Genomic DNA, 20,192 nt, shown 5'->3' on the forward strand with positions numbered 1-20,192 from the left:
CCCAACTAGCCTCTCGGGAGCTTCTTACCGAGCAAATTCTCGGGCACATACCCTGCAAATATAATTTTCTTACATGGAAGATCTTCTTGCACCTCCTTCCTTAAGGGGCCTTTTTTTTGTTCGAATTCGGAGCCATTTCTGATTCGTTTTCCGATTACCAAATTCCTCCGGGCAAGTTGAGCTCATATGTATGATGTTTGAGAGCTTGGAAGGATACTTCAGGTGGAAGCCTAATCGAGTAAAATGTTATACTATGATTGAGCTCATACATGTAGCTTGTGTTTCAAGCATATCGAAAGCACTGATTGGATTAGCAAGCCAAGCTGCTATTGAACTTAAACCTAGACTAGTGCTCGTTAAATTAGCCACTCCAAGCTCCTTTTGGCCGGCCAAAGTGGGAGTTGGAGATAACAAAGACAGACCCCAAAAAAATCCAAAAATACATTTGTCATAAACAATGTCCGAACCACCTCCACATCTGCAAATTCTCTATTTTGCTTAAATTTTAGTTGACCTATCTTTTCAATCCAAAGTCCTATAACAACTCTCTTCTATCTAACCCATCTCATCGTAAAGAAGAAGGGAGAGAGGGAGGAGGGAGGGAGACTTGCCATAGAAATAAATAAAGAGGAGGAAACATCAATCTTGCCTTGCACATCTCTTGCCTATCGGTGAGAAACACATTTCATGCCCATTTCCCTCCCATCAATGGATCAAGATGATGTTCCAATGGAAGAAACAGGCAGCAAGATTTTGCGAAAATCAATCTTTACTTTCCTTCAAAACTATCAATACTTCACCTGTACCGCAGCCCTTCTCGCCTTCCCTTTCTCGGCCTCAATCCTCCTCGCACACCTGCTTCTTGACTCCTCCTCGTCTCTCCTTCCAGTCATTTACCACAGGTTGAGCAGTCTGTTCCAGGCGGCGGGACTCCCTCCCTCCTCGGAGTTGCTCAACCTTGTCAATCTCAAGCTCTCTCAAACAATCTCCCTTTCAATTCTTACGCTTCCCTTTGCCCTTACTTTCTTGCTCATCATGAAAGCATCTGTTATTCAAGCTCTCAATAATAATCACAAAAAACCACCTTCTTTCTATTGTGTTTTTTCCATTTTCAATCCTCTCCTCCTCACCTACATATGCAATTCATTATTGATCCTCTCAGCGAATGCAACAGCTTTTTCTCTCCTATTCTTTACTTCCAATCTTTTCCTTGAGAACATTGGGTTTGGCTTTCGTCTCTTCCTCTCAGCTGCCGGAGCTGTTGTTTACTCCATCATCCTCTCCCATACAATCATAATATGCAACTTAGCGTTGGTCTTATCGGGCGTGGAAAGAATCGGAGGATACCTGGCCATTCTAAAAGCCTGCGTTATGATCAGGGGAAGGGCTTCAACGGCGTTATCACTTGCACTTGCTGTCAATATAGCCCTGGCAGGGGTTGAAGCATTGTTCCGATACCGGATTGTGAGAGCTTATCGTCATATCCGTGAAGCACCAAGCACTTTGTCGATAATTTCAGAGGGGACGCTTATCATCTACATGTATTCAATTCTTGTTGTTCTTGAAACCATTGTCAGTTGCATCTTCTTCAAGAGCTGCAAGGCAACCTACTCTTGCATTGATCAACAAGGTAAATACGCTTACAGGATCAATGAAATTGAAGGGGAATTAGAGAATGGTGGTTATATCATTAGCTTAAAGGTGTAGCAACAGCTTTTCTCCTCTTGTCACAAGGGCAATCCATACACAAGAAAGATTCACAAGGATCGTTTCAGAGGAACCATACTTCACTTGAAGCCCCGACAAGAACTGTATGTAACACACGTTCAAGCTGTTACATTCTTTCTTCAATTCTTTCTTCCTTTTCTCGTTTACATTTTCTGGTTTAATTATTTACTTGTACATTGGAATTTCTGAAAGAGAGAACAAAAGACAAAAATGGCGTTGTAGATGTATCAATCACTGGTCATCAAGAAAATTGAAATTTCAGCTACTCTGTAGATCCCAACCTCCACTGTAAAGCATTTTTTTTTCTTTTTTCTTTTTTCTTTGTTACGCCACTGATACACTGATGTACTCTTATCATGTGTGATTAGTCGGTCTCAAAAATTAAACCACGACGGAGAATTCATCACCTTGAAATTTATTAGCGATTATATACTTGTATATGGATTGCACAATAATTTAAATAAATAAAAAAATCATCTTTTCTAATGCTGTTGTAGCTTAAACACATTGAATTTTGAAATCCAGTAAACCGTGATAGAAAATAAAAACTAAAACAAATTATCTAATTTATGAAGTAAGCATTCCTTAGTTTCTTTTTCTTTTTTCCTTTTTGAGGCGAGGGAGTCAATTTAATTGGGCTACCCACTTGAAGAAACTAATGAGTATTTTAAAAGGTTCCGATATTTAGGCTTGTTTTTATTTTTAAAAGTGTTTTGAAAAAAAATTTAAAAAAATTATTTTTTTATTTTAAATTAATAATTTTTAGTGTTTTAAGATCATTTTGATGCACTGATATTAAAAATAAATTTTAAAAAATAAAAAATATATTATTTTAATACATTTCTGAGTAAAAAACATTTTAAAAAGTAATCACAACCACACTTTAAAAGATTAGTATGGTGATTAAGAGGATATGTTCGCTTCTTTGATCTATGTAGGTTCAAATTTTGAACCATCATTAAGAAGAATTGAATTCCTCCAAGCGCACTTAAAGGTTAATTTAATTGGGGCATCTAAAATAGTTAAGACAGGAATTTTTTTAATCTTTTAGTTGATATGTAAACTGTTCCTGAAATAACACTTATGGTCTAATAAAAAAAAAAATAGTCATTTGCGTGTAAGAATGTGATAAGTAGCTTTTACAGAGAGATATCATAGAAATATAAAATGATAAGATTGTAGTATGTGGTCAAGTAGGAATGATAATTTTACATTAATCATCGAGAATATTCTAACATCACCTAACTTGATTGGATTGGGTTTTTGCTCAGTTTGACAGAGATATTCAATCTAGTCAGATGAAAACCAGACCCGTCCTAATATTTTAACTATTTTTAATTTTTTGTTAATTTAATTTAAAAAGAAGAATTTAGTTGAAAACCAGACCCGTCTTAAAATATTACACGTGTAAATCAAAACATATATATGTAGTTCTTGTGTTGAACTATATCTGGCCTTTATGGTGTTCAAGGCAAAGGTTAGCAAGAAGGACAAGAGAAAAGAAAACCGACCCAATATCTTAGGAGTACTTGCTATGCATAGCATAGAGCATATGTATATTTCTGCAAGTGATAACGATATATAACTAGGAATTAATATATATATTAAAGAATAAGATAAAAAATATTATTTTTACAAATATTCAAATATTTTTATTCTTCTTCAAATAAAAATTTAAAAGAAGGGAAATATATATATTTACTCAAGGCGGTAGAAAACTCAGTAGAAGAGGGTTGTAGCTCAAGAAGATATGGTCGGAGCACCGCGCCCTTGAACTATCAAATCCAGGTAAGCACGCAACATCAAAGAAAATACACTTATAATATCATCATAGGTCAACCATCTCGCAAGGTTTTATTATATATGCAACACGCAAAGCATCAAGAAAAATGTTTTTTTATTATTTTTGAATTTATACATTGAATATGGAATAAAATAAAATCAAACTAGTAAGGTAAACATGATTTGAAAGAGACCACAAAGCTAATTGAAAACATGCTCACAACGGACAAGAATGGATTTTAAAAGTCATTTTAAAACAGAGTAGGATTGGCTTTGGAAATGAATTTTAGACATGTGAGAAAATTGATTTTTAGAAATAAACCTATAATGGGTTGGCTGCTTTTGGAAACACGGCTAACCCGTGTTTCTAACAAATTCAAATTGTTTTTTTGTTTATAAAAATTTAATTTTATTTTATATATTTTGAATCATTTTGATGCGTTGATCTTAAAAATAATTTTTAAAAAATAAAATAATATTATTTTAATGCATTTTAATACAAAAAATATTTTAAAAAATAATCGCAACCACTCTTAAATAGTCCTTATAATAACTAGGGTTACTTTCACCAATGAAATACAAAAACAGATGAAATTGGAAAACAAACACGCCCATTTACAATATTATCCTTAGTTAACCATCCATAATGTATATTTATTTATTTATTTATTTATTTTATATTTATTGAAAATAGAATAATATGAAATCAAATTGATAAATAATATAATTTGAAGGAACCACAAAGCTATTGAGTGAAATTAAGTTTACAACGGATAAAAATGAATTTGAAATTTACTTTAAAGCAAGGTACTGGGACTGGTTTTGAAAATGAATATAAGACAAGAGAGAAACTAATTCTTGAAAATAAATGAGTAAGTAAAAATAATTCGCAATGAATTAAAGATTATTTGAGAAGAAATTCAAACACAATGAGCGAGAAATAATCCACAATAGATTAAAAATTATTTTTAAAAATTAAGTGGAACGAAATGCATCAACTCACAAGCAACGAGTGAGAGATAGTTCGAACGCATTAAAAATTATTTAAAAAAGATATCCACATTTCATCAGTGGAATAAACAATAAATGCTTGAGCTTTGAGATTTTTGAGTCTCTCCTTCTTTATTGTAGACGTCGTTGTTAATGGCGTCTTTGGTTGTTGCTGCTATCAAGAGGACTTGCTACCGTCATGCGTGGTGGAGGAACAGCCATTATGCATGAGAGGAAGGTATTTGCTCACCGGAAAACATGGGAGAAAGGGGTTGTCGTGTTCCGGTGGCTCTAACTCCGAGAGTCGGAGACAGTGGCTCTAAACCTCATAACAAAATAAACAAACACTAGAAAAAAAAATTCCATAACTTGTAAAAATATTATAAGTGTGTTTTAAATATATTTTTTTCTTACTTGAATTTATTTATTTTTATAAAATAATTATCATTAAATAATTAATAAAATATCACTAGTATTTGGTTGGTGTGATGCTCAATTCTATAAGTATTTATTTTTGTTATTATATTATTAAATATAATCTAGTTTAAAAAGATAGTTGTTAAACCCAATAAAATCCATGATTCATGTTATGAGTTTGGTACGATCTAATATATTATCGTTTCAATATTAAAAAAATATATATTATATTAATTTTTTGTAAGTCAAATTATATTTTTTACCCATCATCAAGATTTTTTGGATCCACAAGGTTAATTTTAAATTAGAGATAAGCAATTAATTATGTTAGAAAAATTCAAGGTTGACCAATCAAATCAGATTTAATAATAATACCAAATAATTTTAAAATCTAGACATTTTTTTAAAATTAAAAAAGAAATTAATAGAAATACAGACCGAAAAGCTAGCTAGTGGAGGATTTGTTATCTTTGATCATATTTTTTTTTCGATTTGAATTGAAGCCCTCTAAGAATATAATGAGCATGAAATGTAAATGGAGACCAGGATACTTCATGAATGTCGCATGTTTAATAATTAAATTATGAAACAAACATTGAAAACTGTTCTGCAAGCTATAATTTTTTTTTTTTTTGGTTTTGCTGTTATGTTACAATTACACCAAGAGCAACCCGTCTTCAGACAACTATATCTGAACCTGAAAACCTATACATCTTTTGCGACGTGACAAGTCAAAATCTCTATTAGAAAAAATTAAGAAGAGAAGGGGAAGGTTGCTCCCTATGTTACAAGAAACAAATTAAATTCTAGTGTTAGTGTTGGGTTAGAGCTTTGTACATGGTTTCATGGTACACTGTCACTTGGCGGCTTTTACATCCGCTCTGGTGCAGAAAAAATCATGCCAAACAAATGACGAAGCAGGAAACCGAATCAGCTACTGTATAATAAGGATTCACCAAAACTACAAAATTTCTTCTCGAGGCCGCATCCAGCATCTTTTATATCATGCACGGAACCACCGCTGGTCAGTGTTCTTGGCCACCCTGCATGCTCTAGCAAAATGAACACATTCTTCACTGAATATTGCTTAAGGTAGGTTCTGCAGGCCTCGTGGAATGGCGCGCTTGCCTTGTCAATATCACTTGTAAGGGTGTGTTCGCACCGTACTGGCGAATATTGGAGCAGAGAATTGGATTTTTGACACCAATACTCGGCAGCACGCGCCACCGTTCAATCTGAAAAACTATGGCAGATGGTTGTTGTAGCAGGGGACCTCAAATTGCCAGGCAAGAAAAAGAAGAAACCAATTCACAGCTATTTCATGTTCTTCTTTGTAAGATTTATTCCCTTCGCTCTCTCCATTTCAGCCTCTTTCTCAGCTTTCTTCTTCTCCAATTCAGCCTGTTTCAAATTTTCTTCATGCGCTTTACGAAACAATCTCACAAAATTTAAGAGAGTAGTGGTAACTGCATCAGTGAAGAAGTCATTTTAGATTCTCTCCATTGTTAATCCTTAACATAGAGACAGACTTGACTTGTATTTTAGGACTACAAAAGTTTGATTCTTCCATAGTCCCCAGAGCTTGTCCTTGTTTTTTTATTATTATTATTTTATCCTTTTCCAGCATTTCATATTTATATCACAATTCGTCCAATATATAACTACTCAACTATTTCTCAAGGAAACAATATAGTATTCATGAAAATTCAATTTGTATCACAGGCCTCGTTTAGTCCGGGATAATTTTCTAGAAGTTTCCTCCTTTCCCCCCTCTGAATATTATTCCATGCCCCATTGTTTTTACCCAGTTCCAAATCAACAAAACTGACCCAAGCATCATCAAGTACAATCCCGACGAACCTTTATGTTATTTATAAACATCAAACCCAGTTGAGATACTGAACTTAGTAAAGTCCACTAACAAATAACCTGTGGGTATCCACATCGTATTACTACCAAATGCAATGCTCTATAAAATCGTAACTTCACAGATCAATTAAATAAGAAGAGTGTCCTATGCATAACTTGCCTTGCTCAAATGGGCAACGGGCTGGATCCTCACCGAAGTACAGTGCAAGTGCATCCGCATTTCTACCCTGTCAATCCAAGACAATGATTGATGACTGAGATAATAAAACCTATTCACTCTGGTAGATAATAGCAGATGCAAATGAATAATCAAAAAATTACCACCACAGCATAGAAATTTGTCACGGACACCACCTCCGTCTCAGCAACACCAATGAATTGTTTTAGCGTCTAAGAAGTCGCATAAGAGAATGTTAGTGCATAAAGAACATATTAACATGCATAAGAAACAAAATGTGCATTACATTGATCCTCTACTAAACATATAAAATTGGAATTAGATAGTGGCACATTCTTACAAGGATAAACTGCTAAGATACTTATAAAGATTTTTTATAGTGAGGACCAAAGTTGAGCCCAATCGTGGAACTATATTTGAATCTGATGTTACATTAAATACAGATGCCAGCTAATGCATCTAACCACTACTGATATTTCATTAGTGATCAATGTCAATATCTTATCAAAGTTAAGGAAATAATTTTATATAAGATCTACCCCCGAAGGAAAAAGAAATAGCAATGAATCATATCGGTACTTTAACAAGCTCACTAAGCCAAGAACTCCTATTCTTACAAAGGAAAATGATGCAGTATCAAGTGACCAAAGGCAAAAAAGAAAAAACAAATGAAGGGCCAAATCCCCGAAGTATAGCAAACCATTTCAGATTCCTACAAAGTTAAAGCAATAAACGATGGAGCAAAATAATAGTAATAGAGGAAATTTCTGTAAGCAGTTTTAAAGAGGCAAGATGAAATAAAAACCATGAAAACAGTTTTTACACAGAATAGAAACAAAACAATGGGCTAACCTTTCGAAAAACTTCAGATACAAGACCATCATTTTCTGATGCTGCCAGCTCCTGCTTAACCTTCTCTAATCCCTTGATGATAGCCTGCATTTCTTCTGCTAAAGACTTCAATTGTATCTGCAAGATACGACGACTCCATCTAAACAAAATCTTACTACTGTAATTAAGTGTCGTGGACAATTAAAACAAGGCATGTACCTTAGATGCAGTTTCAAGGCTAACAAGGTCCAGGTGAAAATCTAGAAGCATTGGTGACTTAGCAGCAAGGACCTAGGAGACAAGAAAACAAAGTGTGAGTCTGAACATAAAATTGGCAATTGCCACTGGAGTTCATTTCTTTGATAAGAGGTAAAAAATAATATCGATTAGCAAACATTACAGAACCAGTAGATAAATGAACACAATCAGTAGAACAATGAACATAATCTAAAACAAAGCAAAGACAATATATAGTTTCCATTTTATAAAACTTTGATTCAAATAAAAAATCTCAAGTGTGGAGATTCTAAAATGGAATATTTTATGACTATCTATTGTTTGTAAGGATTCGTCATTTCATGTTTTCATTAAATGAATCATTTTCTGAAAACAAAAGGAGAAGAAATTAACTATTGTAAGTCTCACTGCAGATGACATTACAATTGCAACAAGGATAGAATCTTAGAGCAATTCAAGTTCAAAATTTTATGTTTCTGACTCACATCCTTTTCAACTTAATGATATAACTAAGTGCACCCAAATATGTTCTCCAATATTAATCTATGCAAATGCCAAATTAACAGTCTCCAGATTACATATTCCCAAAAATCCAAACTTCACCAAGTTTTTAAATGCACTTAGACTGCCAAAAAATAGAGTTCAGTTCCTTCTTAATTCATTATGGATCTGCTTGAGCACCCATTCCACAACCAGCATTGTGCACCTAAAAGACATGGTTTGGGAAAACTTATTGTTGCATTGTTCAATTCATTACAAAATGCAGGACTTAATATTGCTAATCAAATAGCTAGTTACATAACCATCACATCCCAGGAAGCAACAGAGCAATCACAAATAGGCTCCACAATCACCAAATTTAGAATAGAAAATCTAAAACTGTCAGTACACATGATTTTGATTCCACTAGGAAAGTTCAAAAAAAAAAGAACATAATACTAATCATACCTTGCAAAGATAATGCATAAGTGTCATCTTGTTGTTGGAAGCGCGCGTATCAGTGAGTTTTAAGAGACTGTCCAACTTGAATCCAATTGCAGAACCTGTACAAATAGGAATGTATTTGATATCTTATATCTATGGAAAAAAAAAAGGCTCAAAACATTAAAAAGTGCTCATTGAGGTAGTAGACTATCAGCTGGTAAGATGATGGAAAATAAATAACAAACAAGTGAGAGAAACCAATATTGATCATATGAGTACCAGATAATATGGACATGCATGCTTTAATTCTTCCAAAAGAAAACCAATATTTGATATCTTACATGTTCTATTCATGTTTACCATGTTGTTTATAGTAGTTTCTTTTCCAAAACGCATTGAGCCTCACTCCTAAAATGATCATTACTTGGCAGGAAAGTGTTCAGAGATCACTAGTTGGGGGAGAGATTAGGTAATAAGAGAATGGGGAAGAAGAGGAAAGGAAACTATATGAGAGAAGAATAGGGACAGGAAAGACAAATAATTAGAGTTGAGCAGAAACACTTTCACAGTCTAAGAACTAAAAACTCGAATCCTTGGAAAATAATGGTAGATAAAATAAATAAATAAAAATGCCAAACAGAAAATAGAATGGAACTAAATCAACTACTGGACAGGAAATAAAATATAAAATCCCTAAAACAACTAGAAACATCATGTGTTTAAATTACAGCTCCATGATTCTCAGTCAGTTCCCCATCACATAAAACCTTTAAATTATACTTTGCTAGATTTATAATATCTCAAAAATATAAATCCTTGTCACTACAACAGACATCAAAAGATGGGAAGAGGAACTGTTTCCTTTAAAGTTGAAGCTGCATGGAGTGTTGGTAAAGGCACTAGTTGAGTTTAAGCCATGAGTTGTGATATACTGAAAATAGAGCTCAAAGCTGAAGACTAATTGTACAGATAGTGGCAATTGGCACATCTTATAAATACTGTGATCTTGTTGCTCTAAGACAGCATATGGTTCTTCTGATTCTCTAAGTTGCAATAAAGGCTATGCCCCTCAAGAAGGTTTTAAACAAAGACACGGTGAATTATGGAAAGAGCAAGCAACCGTCACAGGCAATTAAGTTGTGCTTCTTCTTTAATCGTCTCATGAAAACATACAGATAATCATGTCAGGTGCCATTACGAAAGTTCCTAGTAAACCTTTACTGGGAATAAAACATTTATAATTTCCTTGGTTCAGTATTCCCCAGATAAAGAATTTTCTCAAGAATTTCAACTAGAGAGAATTCCAGAACTCGATAAGAATTTAGAACCTGAACTACTTACCCCGTGCAGTTCCTTGATTCAGTGTATTCCCCAGATAAAGAATTTTCTTCAAAATATCTTTCAATTTGAGGGAATTCCGGACCTATTAAGCAGAGATATTCATGCCCCTTATGTCAAAAAATGAATGTGTAAACTAACAGAAGGCTTCATTATCATTTGCAGAGCATACCTCATCACATGCAGAATTTACAGTGTTTAAGCTCTTTTTAAACTCTGAAATCTGTGAAACAGGGCAAGATAAGAAAACTGTGGAGAAAACCATAGTTCAGGAGATTTGTAAATTTATGAAAACCACACTAACAATGCACATCAGCCCAAACCTGAGAGCCAAATTGAATCTTGAAAGAAAATACCCTCAACTTGGACTCAACACGTGGCACTTTCATCAGCTCCAAAAAGTACTGGAGGAACACATAATAAAGTTGAATAGTTCAAATTATCAAAATAAAATAAAAAAATGCTTTCAAGTTATCCAGCATAACCAATAGGTAAAATCAGTTGTCATAAATAATGTGATCTACATGCATGCCAAAGATTCAAATGAATGGGCTTAGCATGATAAACTATAGTCAGCATGCACTGTAATATCCTCAAAGACAAAAATTCATAATGACCTCAATTATAGCAATTGAAACTATCAAGACATGTGCAGTCAGCTTTCACCAATTCATACACCCACAAATTAATAATTGCCCTATTATAGCAATTGAAGCTATCAAGACATGCAGTCAACTATCACCAATTTCATGCATCCTAGTTCAGCTCTGCCAAGCACACAGACCATTTCTCAATTTGTGCATGATATTCTTGAGCAGGGCCAAGCTAATTTTTCCTGCATGGTTCCAATAATATCAGATGTCTTCAAAGAGCCTTCCAGCTTTCCCCTTGTACTGCCCTAGGCCCCTAGCTCTTATATAGCTTCTAACAGTTTTTAAGTCTACCATCCAAGTCCTGCCATAGGATCCTTTCTCGTTTTGGGCATAAATAACCATGTCCTTAATATGAAAGACAACAGTAACTAACATTTGCTCATCTAATTGAAAAATTGTGTTAAAGTTATTCATTCTACTTCCAAGTAGAGTTTGCAGTTCTGCTGCTCATGAAGAGATTTCCATAATATAGCATTCTTTTTTAGAGTGATGGAGAAAAGTTACTGCTTATATTCCATATATCAATAACAACTACGACATTATCAGGCTTCCACCAATATCACTCTAGAACAGAATACTTGAAGTCTCGAAAGGAACAGGGCAATTTAGACTTAGGATTTCCACTTGGAGGTTTTGGTTTCCATGGGTGGAGGGGTGAAAAGAGTTACCCACCATTGTGTAGGACAAGACCCATTGAAGCCTCCCAACAAAACAATAATATAATTTAAAATTAAACACATAACAAAAACAGAATTTGGAGATATCCATCAGAAAGTTGGGCTTGCCTATCACGTTCATCACTTCTCATGCAGTTCATGATACTTCATGCAGACATGTTCAAACTACTTGTACCCTGCTTTGGTATCATAACCTTCTTTTAAAAACAAAATCAAAACCAAAACAAGAGCAAAGCAAAGGAAAAGGGCAACCAGGAAAGAAAGAGCAAAATGACTAGAAAGGCACTGATATTCTTATCCTACATCTTTTTATTAGATATAAGAAGAAAATCTATTAGAAATATTGGGTATTTCTTTCTACCCCTAGACAACCAAACTTTGTTGATGAATCTCCCAATACTTGTCACAAGACAGTTTCTATTCTTTTCCTCTTTTTTCTCTTATATAGGAGAAGAAATTTCTCAATGCTTTCTTATCATCTAGTATTAGAGATTCAGATTATTTTAACTTCAAAACTTCTAGAAATCTTGAACAAAATCCAATTCTTTCACGGTGCTTACAATCACCACAGTACTTTCCACATGCCATTTTTAGAGGGCTCCCAATACTTGTCACAAGACAGTTTCTATTCTTTTCCTCTTTTTTCTCTTATATAGGAGAAGAAATTTCTCAATGCTTTCTTATCATCTAGTATTAGAGATTCAGATTATTTTAACTTCAAAACTTCTAGTAATCTTGAAGAACAAAATCCAATTCTTTCACGGTGCTTACAATCACCACAGTACTTTCCACGTGCCATTTTTAGAGGGCCAAGCCAAATTTCTCATACCACGAGTTAGTGTCTTCTTATGCAGCACTTTCCAATTAAAAAATTGATACTTTTGAGTTCATAATTTCAAATGGAAATTATCAGGGTATCATAAGTTTGTCTTCTTATGCAGCACTTTTCAATTAAAAAATTGATAGTTTGGAGTTCATAATTTCAAATGGAAATTGTAAGGGTATCATATACCAGTGATACTATACGCTAACTTTTAGGGTTAAATGGATCAGCAAACCTATCTACTTTATTGTCAAAATGAAAACTAAAATGGGCAAGCACAATTATTCGTTAACTAGCCATAGTCCATCATTTCAGATAATGAAAGAGATGCTATAAAGATTTTAAGAAGTCACATAATCCAGGCTACAGGTATGGAGTCACATGCCAATCTTCTAGAGTTCAACTGACCCATGTGTGACACCTGACAAAGTACTCAAGAATGCATTCCAGTAAAAGATGAGGAATTTCTGATTGATAAATAAATTTTGCAGACCTGTTCACACTTTCCCAGTTTCTCCTTGTCACCAGTGTAGCCCTGTTATTTTACAATTAATCATGGTTAAATGTCTAATATTGACATTGAGTTTCAAGGGTCACAGAATGTCAAAGTACTCCTGAATATGAAATGGAATGTAAATGAGATCATAATTATTTGAAGTTTCACCTTGAGAAGTTCCATCTCCTCTTTAGTGGGACAGAACTTTATAAGATTTTCCACTTGATCAACATCTAATATTGAGTCATCCATTGCTAGTACTGCAGCCTAAAAATATGCAGGCAGGTGTCATATTGGTGTCATATTAGTTAATGAATAACAAAAATAACCTAAATTTCACAAAAAGAAAGACAAAAAAAAGTTGCAGCTCCACTTGCACCAAAGGTGGTAGATTCCAGAATAAATAAATTTTTAGTATCAATGCATAAAAGCATGATAAGCATGTTGACTTTGCTTAAATCAACCACTGAGCTGGATCTTTTAAGAAGGAAACCTGCTATAACTGGGGCAAAATTGCATGCATGCACAGAAGTAACATATAACCTGTCATGGATGAAAATGATAGCTCGGGAAAGTAAATTCCACCACAAGGTTAAAATGATATTAAGACCCCTAAATAATACACTTTTTATTCACAAAACCCTGCCCCAAGATTACCAGCTCTGCTCATCTCCCAGTCACAGCTGTCTGCAAAAGCCCTAAAGCAACGCAACCTAATATTGGTTCCATTTCCACATCAAAAAACGAAACTTAAAATACAATATTACAGGGAAATCCAAGTTGCAGGAGAGTATGCTCCAAGGTCAACAAACAGAGGTGAAGGCTGGCCAAATCAGGGAAATCAAAGTCACAGGAGAATGTGCTCCTAGGTCAACAGACAGGATAGCTTCTGAACATTACATTACACCCAACCTTTTACACTTCAAAAAACATGCATTTCTATAAATGGCTCATGACTAGCACAAATTGCTTGAAAAGTAGAAGTCAACTCTCTTTTAAATATACACAACCAAAATATCAACACAAACCACATGATGCTATCCCATTTAAACATGCGAATCTCAAGCATTGCCTATCTAGTCTAAGTGCACAATATCACATCTTCATCCACTAATCAAGAAAAATAGTTTTGATAAATAAAACAGATATTCTTATCACTGCAAGCACTTCCAAGATGTCTGATCTTACCATCATGTCAGAAAGTGGCATCTTAACTTTTGTAAGCATGATTTCAGTGTTATTTGCCCTCCGCAGATCAACCTACAGTTGACAACAAGATGCTTCATTTGAGAGACATTAAGTTGTAAGAAAAGGATATAGATTCTATCATAATAATATTTTCTTCAACAAGAAACAGCAAAAATTGCAATCAAATTGATATATATTCAGAAAGATACACAAAAACACACATGGCAATCACACAGAAATAAATAACTACTAGAATTTGAACACAGATAAATGAAATCACTAATGCATGATGAGACTGCACGAGGGGCATATATTTCTTTAATGGTGTTTCTTTTTTATTACATGCATCACACCTGCTTAGCATCCAACTCAACTGAACCTTAATATCAAATTCCTTAGGGTCAAATACGTTTCCCTCATCCCATTATATGTAGAGCGAGTTTGACTTTTCCATGAAAAATTGAAAATTACATCCTTACAATTTCAATCCAAGTCAACTTCAGCATGGTTTGACCCTTAACAGTATACAGCCTAGTATTTAAGACATGTTACTCTATCTGCACTTAAAAGGTATAACATTGATAAATAACTTATCCGGGGGAGATATTGTAAGCTCAACTATCAACCAACTATTATGCAATGGCCCATAAAATGAAGATTTAGCTATATCACACAGGGATTTCTCCATATGTCACAAAACAAAGGCCACTGACATTGGTTATTCAGCTATTCACCTGAAATCCAAATAATAATTACAGTTGCTACCATCATCAAACGTTTAGACTTGCATTTTAGCTTAGTGTTTGTATGGTCAATGCATGGCTGTGCTTGGTTGTAGGAAATCCAAGGGTTGGTATTTGTAGGTAGTTGGGTAGCGCTCCCGGTGCAGTTGATCAAGGATAACAAATCAACGTAAACTCTAGTAAAACTGATAAGAAGTAAAAGTGGAAGGTAGTCTTGTTTTTATCCCAAGTGTAAAAATTTCATAAATACATACTAAGTAACATGTTCATTGTCTGTATAAAGAATGTCTGAATAACTGATGCAAATACATTCAAAGTAACTTTTCTCACCAAATTATCACAGAAACTACAAACATAAACCCCAGTTCTAGAATCATTCATCACGATATCTTCCCTAGAAAACGAAGGCTTATGGGCTAATGAAAAAAGTGGTGCAATTCCTACCACAATCAAATTAACCATTGAAAATAAATTAAGAAGTGAGAGAAGATAAAATATAACCCCAGCAACAAGAATAAAATATCCAAATATCCATCACACACATCTGCGGTCTTTTTACAGACATATTTCAAGGCAGGGAAATGAATTTTAGATTACCAGGTTAACTTTGTCAGTTTTTGATCCAACAGACTTGCGTCTTCCTCCAGCTTTACCCAAATCAGCAGGTTTGGGGACTGTTGCAGAGAAAAGGCTTTCTAGCTCTGATACATCAAATTCTGGTGCACTATGGCACAAGGATGCAACACCATATAAAAAAAAAAAAAAAAAAACAGAGAAAATGATGCATAACCGTAAATAGTGAGGCATGTATAGATTCAGGAAAGTATGGCTGAATAGTGTGTTAGTAATTCTAAAAGAAAATTCAATTGGTAAAAGAAGTTGCAGTACATTTGGGGCTCTCCATGCCTTTGCAGCTCTTCCCATAAGCTTCCTTGTATTGCTCTTGTTACCTTGCTCCAATGCAAAGGCTTTAAGGAAGATCGTCTGGGTGCTGTAGCAGATGTCCCCATCCCTGAAAGACGTGAAAGCCCACGCCCTCTTCCTAAAGGTAGACCTCTGGCACTGCCTGGAGGTGGAGGAGGAACACTGCCCGGAGGTCCTGGTGGTGCTGGAGGGCCAGGAACACGAGCACCTGGTGGAGCTGGAGGAGGCGGGCCGGCCCCACGACCCATAGGAGGAGGCGGGGGAGGTGGGGCTCCACGCCCCGGAGGTGGTGGGGGAGGCGGGGCTCCACGCCCCGGAGGTGGCGGGGGAGGCGGGGGTCTCCCCGGAGGAGGTGGTGGTGGAGGAGGAGCTCCAAGCCCTGGAGGAGGAGGAGGTGGTGGTGGAGGAACACATCCTGGAGGAGAAGCAACTCCACGCCCTGGAGGAGGAGGCGGTGGTGGAGGAGCTCTATGCCCTAAAGGTGGTGGTGGAGGAGGAGCTACACGTCCTGGAGGAGGAGGTGGTGGTGGTGGTGGAGCTACATGTCTTGGAGGATGTGATCGTGACGGAGGAGCCTGACTCATAAATGTAGGTGATGGAGGAGTTCCAAGTAAAGGAGGTGGAGGTGGGGGCGGTGGAGCTCCATGCGCTGGTTGCAAGGGAGGGGGTGGGGGTGGGGGTGGGGGAGCTCTATGTGAAGCATGTGTAAGAGGTGGAGGTGGAGGTGGAGGTGGATTGGGAACTCCAACTCTGCCATGATATGAAGTAGTAGAAGCACTCAAAGGGGGAGGAGGTGGTGAAGAATAAGTTGGAGTAAGAGCAGCTGGAGTATACTTAGAATTCCAAGGGGGTGGGGGGGTGGGGGGGGCAAAACCTTCCTGATATTCTGTCCACTGGACAGAGGGGGAAAGGGAGGGGGTGGTGGTGGAGATACATGCTGTGGAACTATCTGAATATTCTGCCTGCTAAATGATGAGGATGGCGGAGGAGGAGGCGGCGGAGGAGGAGGAGGAGGAGGCGGCGGAGGAGGTGCTTCACCTACTGGACTGGCCTGAAAATCATACAAAGAAGATTTGTTGAAATAAGGCGGAGGAGGAGGCGGCGGCGGAGGAGGAGGTGGAGGTGCAGGGTGCACAACTTGTTGCGAGTCAAGAGAAGGATGTGATTCAGTTGTAGTAGGAAACCCACTTGAAATTAAATCTCCAGGGGCAGTGGCAACAGAAGTCGTCTTTACATGGCCACCGGCACTAGAGTCCTTTGGTGAAGCACAAAATCCAAGAGCTGGTGGTGCACTATTATATCTTGATGGTGGATATGCTACATGCATTGAATTGGTAAAAGGGCCTTTATTGGGGGGAACCCACCGAGGAACAGTATTTGGCTTGCTTTGTTTTCCATTAGTTCCCTGTGGTTCATGTTGTTTAGTCTTTTGTTTGGTTACAATTGAATCTGCAGCCGGTTTTGCATTTGATGTAGGATGTCTCCTTGGTGAAGGTAACACTAATTTCTCAAGTTTTTGTCTGCCAACATCACCACTCAACTTTACTGGTGGAATGATGGATTCTAACTTCTTTGTAGCAGTATTTTCTCCATCACCTTGATCTTCCATCTTTTTAAGTTCCCCATCCACATCTTCAATCACTTCTGTTGTTTCTTTACTCAGTGTATCAGTAGCAACAACCACAGAATCTGCCTTGAGATCTCCATCATCCACAGCAATGTCTTTCACTGCCAAAAAATCAGAATCCACCTTCTCATCTACCTTGTACTTGACATCATCCACAGCAATATCCTTCACTGCATCAACAATAGAATCTAGCTTCCCCTCCTGTTTGCGACTCCCATCATCAGAAGCACAGTCTTCAAATGAGTGAAGATCCGAATCCTCCTTCCAGACTTCTTTGCTGTCTACATTAACTGGCATGTTGTCATGAACTATACGAGAAGCCTCATCCACCTTTGCTTCATGCCCATCCACTACATTACTGAAAATTTCTTCCACCTCAAAAAATTCCTCAGGTGAAGCACTTTCTGTCTCATTCCCATCTTCATTCGCCATGACTGTGGTGACATTAGGCACAACAGCATCAGCATCCGCAAAAAGTACCTGATACAGATATGAGTATGCATTCAACTCCTACAGCTTCAGAAAAGAGGGTCAACAAAAGAATTAGGATAACCTACCTCTGCTCTGAAGTCCTTTGGAAATTGGTCCTTGGCATCCCAGAGAGTGTCAATCTCATCTCGAACGAGCATCAAAATATTAGCCCGCACAAATGCTGTGTGGAACATCACTCTGAACATCATCTCCTCATGTACCAAATCTTCATCCAAATGGATGCACTCAAGAACAACATCCCCTTGAATACGGCACCTTATATCTATTTTCACTAGCGTGCACTCTTCCTGCAATTGATGAAATTCATAAGAAACACCTTAAAGTGGAGGCATTTCATGTACCATTTTCAATTACAGGACTAAGGGCATTACCTGCTGGTACAGGTGAGCATGTTTTTTAGTCTTTGACGTAGAAAACAGAAGCTTGGAAGTTCTATTGGCTGGTTTTGAAGGATCCTGGCCATAAACACGAACAACTGGCCGGCAACCTTTGCCCCCCTCAAATAATGGAAGGGCTCTAAGCATCAGACAATCCAACAGTAAAGGAGTATCTGATGGAGGCCAATCTGAACCAAAATTTCTTCTAGAAATGTACTGAAGATATCTAAGTTGGGAAGGCTGTGGATTTAAAGGAGACAAAAGATGAAGAAGTTCCCTAGGAGCTTGCTTGTAGACCATTTCAAGAGTCTTGTTCTCCCCAGTATACTGTTTCCGATATAACAAAAGACCTGCAAGCATGAAAGCAAGTACAGGCCAACCTCCTCTTTCACAATGCATTAACAGCACATTTTGTTGCCCTTCCAAGGACAGCCAGCTTTCACTTGATCGAAGGAAGTGGTGGATCATCTCCAGTGGCAGCATAGGACAGCCCTCATACTGACGAGGGTAATCCATAACTGTCATGTCATACTGAGACAATATGTCCGAAATTTGGCTCCGCCTCTCTCCTTCTCTAAAGTTAAACACCATGAAGGACGCATCAGGAAAGTGGTCTTGTAGCTGCGCTACAATGCCACCCAAGTACACCTTGAACTCATCTTCTTCCAACACATCCGTGGAGAAGCAACAATCAAACACTGCAAAACAACGAAAATGATAAAACGAATGAGCTAAAAAGTGCTGATACGTCAAAATTTCTAAAGCTCCATCAAACTCCTCAACATTTCAGCCACTTAACAAGTCTGTCTAAGCTCTCAAAACCTAGGAAATACTAACAAAAACAATTGCTGCAAAATTCTTTAAGCATTGCTCAATTGCAGATTCTCAGTGCATTGCCAAGATTAAATACCGGACTTCGAATAATTCACAGCTAAATTATAAGAAACCTAATCATCAGGTTTGAATTGTTCAAAACTAGCAAGCAATTAAGCAGAAATTTGAAGATGCATTCAATAGCGAAGTTAAGAAGGGAAAAAAAAAAGTACCGTAAACTCTCTCGGAGATCTCAAGAAGCCGATCCGGCGGCTTCCGGTAGAAGAAGCGTCTGAACAGCGCCATCTGATGGCGCTGTTTCTCCGGCGATCGGATCCAAACCGTTGATTTACAATAGCACCGGAAAGATCAGAATTGAGCAACTCAAAATCATAGCAGATCCCGATATTCTCCAACACAATTAATTAGACAGGTATATAAAATAAAAATTGAAAAAAAAAAAAAACCAAAATGGACAACGTTTCTGAAGAGACAGTCGATTACGTAATTGGATCAAATCAACCACAAGGAGCATAACATTTCACAATTTAGCTCTCTATAATAATATTATTCAATTTAGCTCTATATAATAATATTATTATTAATTAAAATAATAATAATCAACAGAGGAAAGTGTCTATGTGTGTGTGGCAAGTGACAGTCGAGAAAAGAGATCAAGGTGAAAATGTGGAGATAAGGTCTTTGGAAGAGGAATTATTTTGGATTCAAATGTTGATCGGTGTTGTATTTTTTATTATTATTAACTATTATTGTTTTTTTTTCCTTTTCGTTAGAAAATCACATGGAGAGAAAACGAGAGAGGAGCATGGTGGGGACTGTTAAGGAGAATAGTTTCGATTCAGAGACCCCTCTCTCATTTGATAAATTGGCCAATTAGGATACAAAATACAAATAAAATGTAAATTAACATGGAGAACAAAGACAGAGTAAAATGGTATAATTAAATTTAAAGATATCATGATTCTTAATATTTCATTAACATCGCGTTTATAAATATAATATTTAATTAAGAATATAATTAAAAATCATGATAAAATTATAATTAATATCACAATTCTGAATAT

The 20,192-nt window shown here is 36.5% G+C and overlaps 2 protein-coding genes across 2 annotated transcripts; one reads left to right on the forward strand and one right to left on the reverse strand.

The window, feature by feature from the left end:
- Window positions 1-449: 449 nt before the first annotated feature.
- Window positions 450-2,142, forward strand: LOC118033423 (uncharacterized). Its single transcript, XM_035038408.2, has one exon. The coding sequence runs from the start codon at window positions 688-690 to the stop codon at window positions 1,705-1,707; it is 1,020 nt and encodes a 339-aa protein (XP_034894299.1). The 5' UTR covers window positions 450-687; the 3' UTR covers window positions 1,708-2,142.
- Window positions 2,143-5,520: 3,378 nt separating this feature from the next.
- LOC118033425 (formin-like protein 20) lies at window positions 5,521-19,988 on the reverse strand. Its single transcript, XM_035038410.2, is given in 18 exon segments — window positions 5,521-6,383; window positions 6,947-7,013; window positions 7,108-7,176; window positions 7,817-7,933; window positions 8,015-8,086; window positions 8,981-9,075; window positions 10,298-10,379; window positions 10,467-10,517; window positions 10,618-10,698; window positions 12,941-12,982; window positions 13,112-13,210; window positions 14,132-14,203; window positions 15,472-15,598; window positions 15,763-16,580; window positions 16,583-17,905; window positions 17,983-18,204; window positions 18,289-18,992; window positions 19,341-19,988. Coding segments are annotated over 18 exon segments (4,266 nt in total). The 5' UTR covers window positions 19,414-19,988; the 3' UTR covers window positions 5,521-6,231.
- Between the last annotated feature and the right edge of the window lie 204 nt (window positions 19,989-20,192).

Source organism: Populus alba, chromosome 15 (assembly GCF_005239225.2).
Source record: "Populus alba chromosome 15, ASM523922v2, whole genome shotgun sequence".
Lineage (NCBI taxonomy): Eukaryota > Viridiplantae > Streptophyta > Magnoliopsida > Malpighiales > Salicaceae > Populus > Populus alba.

Excerpts from the sequence above, each read along its gene's own strand:
- LOC118033423 (XM_035038408.2), top strand. The coding sequence starts at position 688 with ATGCCCATTTCCCTCCCATCAATGGATCAAGATGATGTTCCAATGGAA.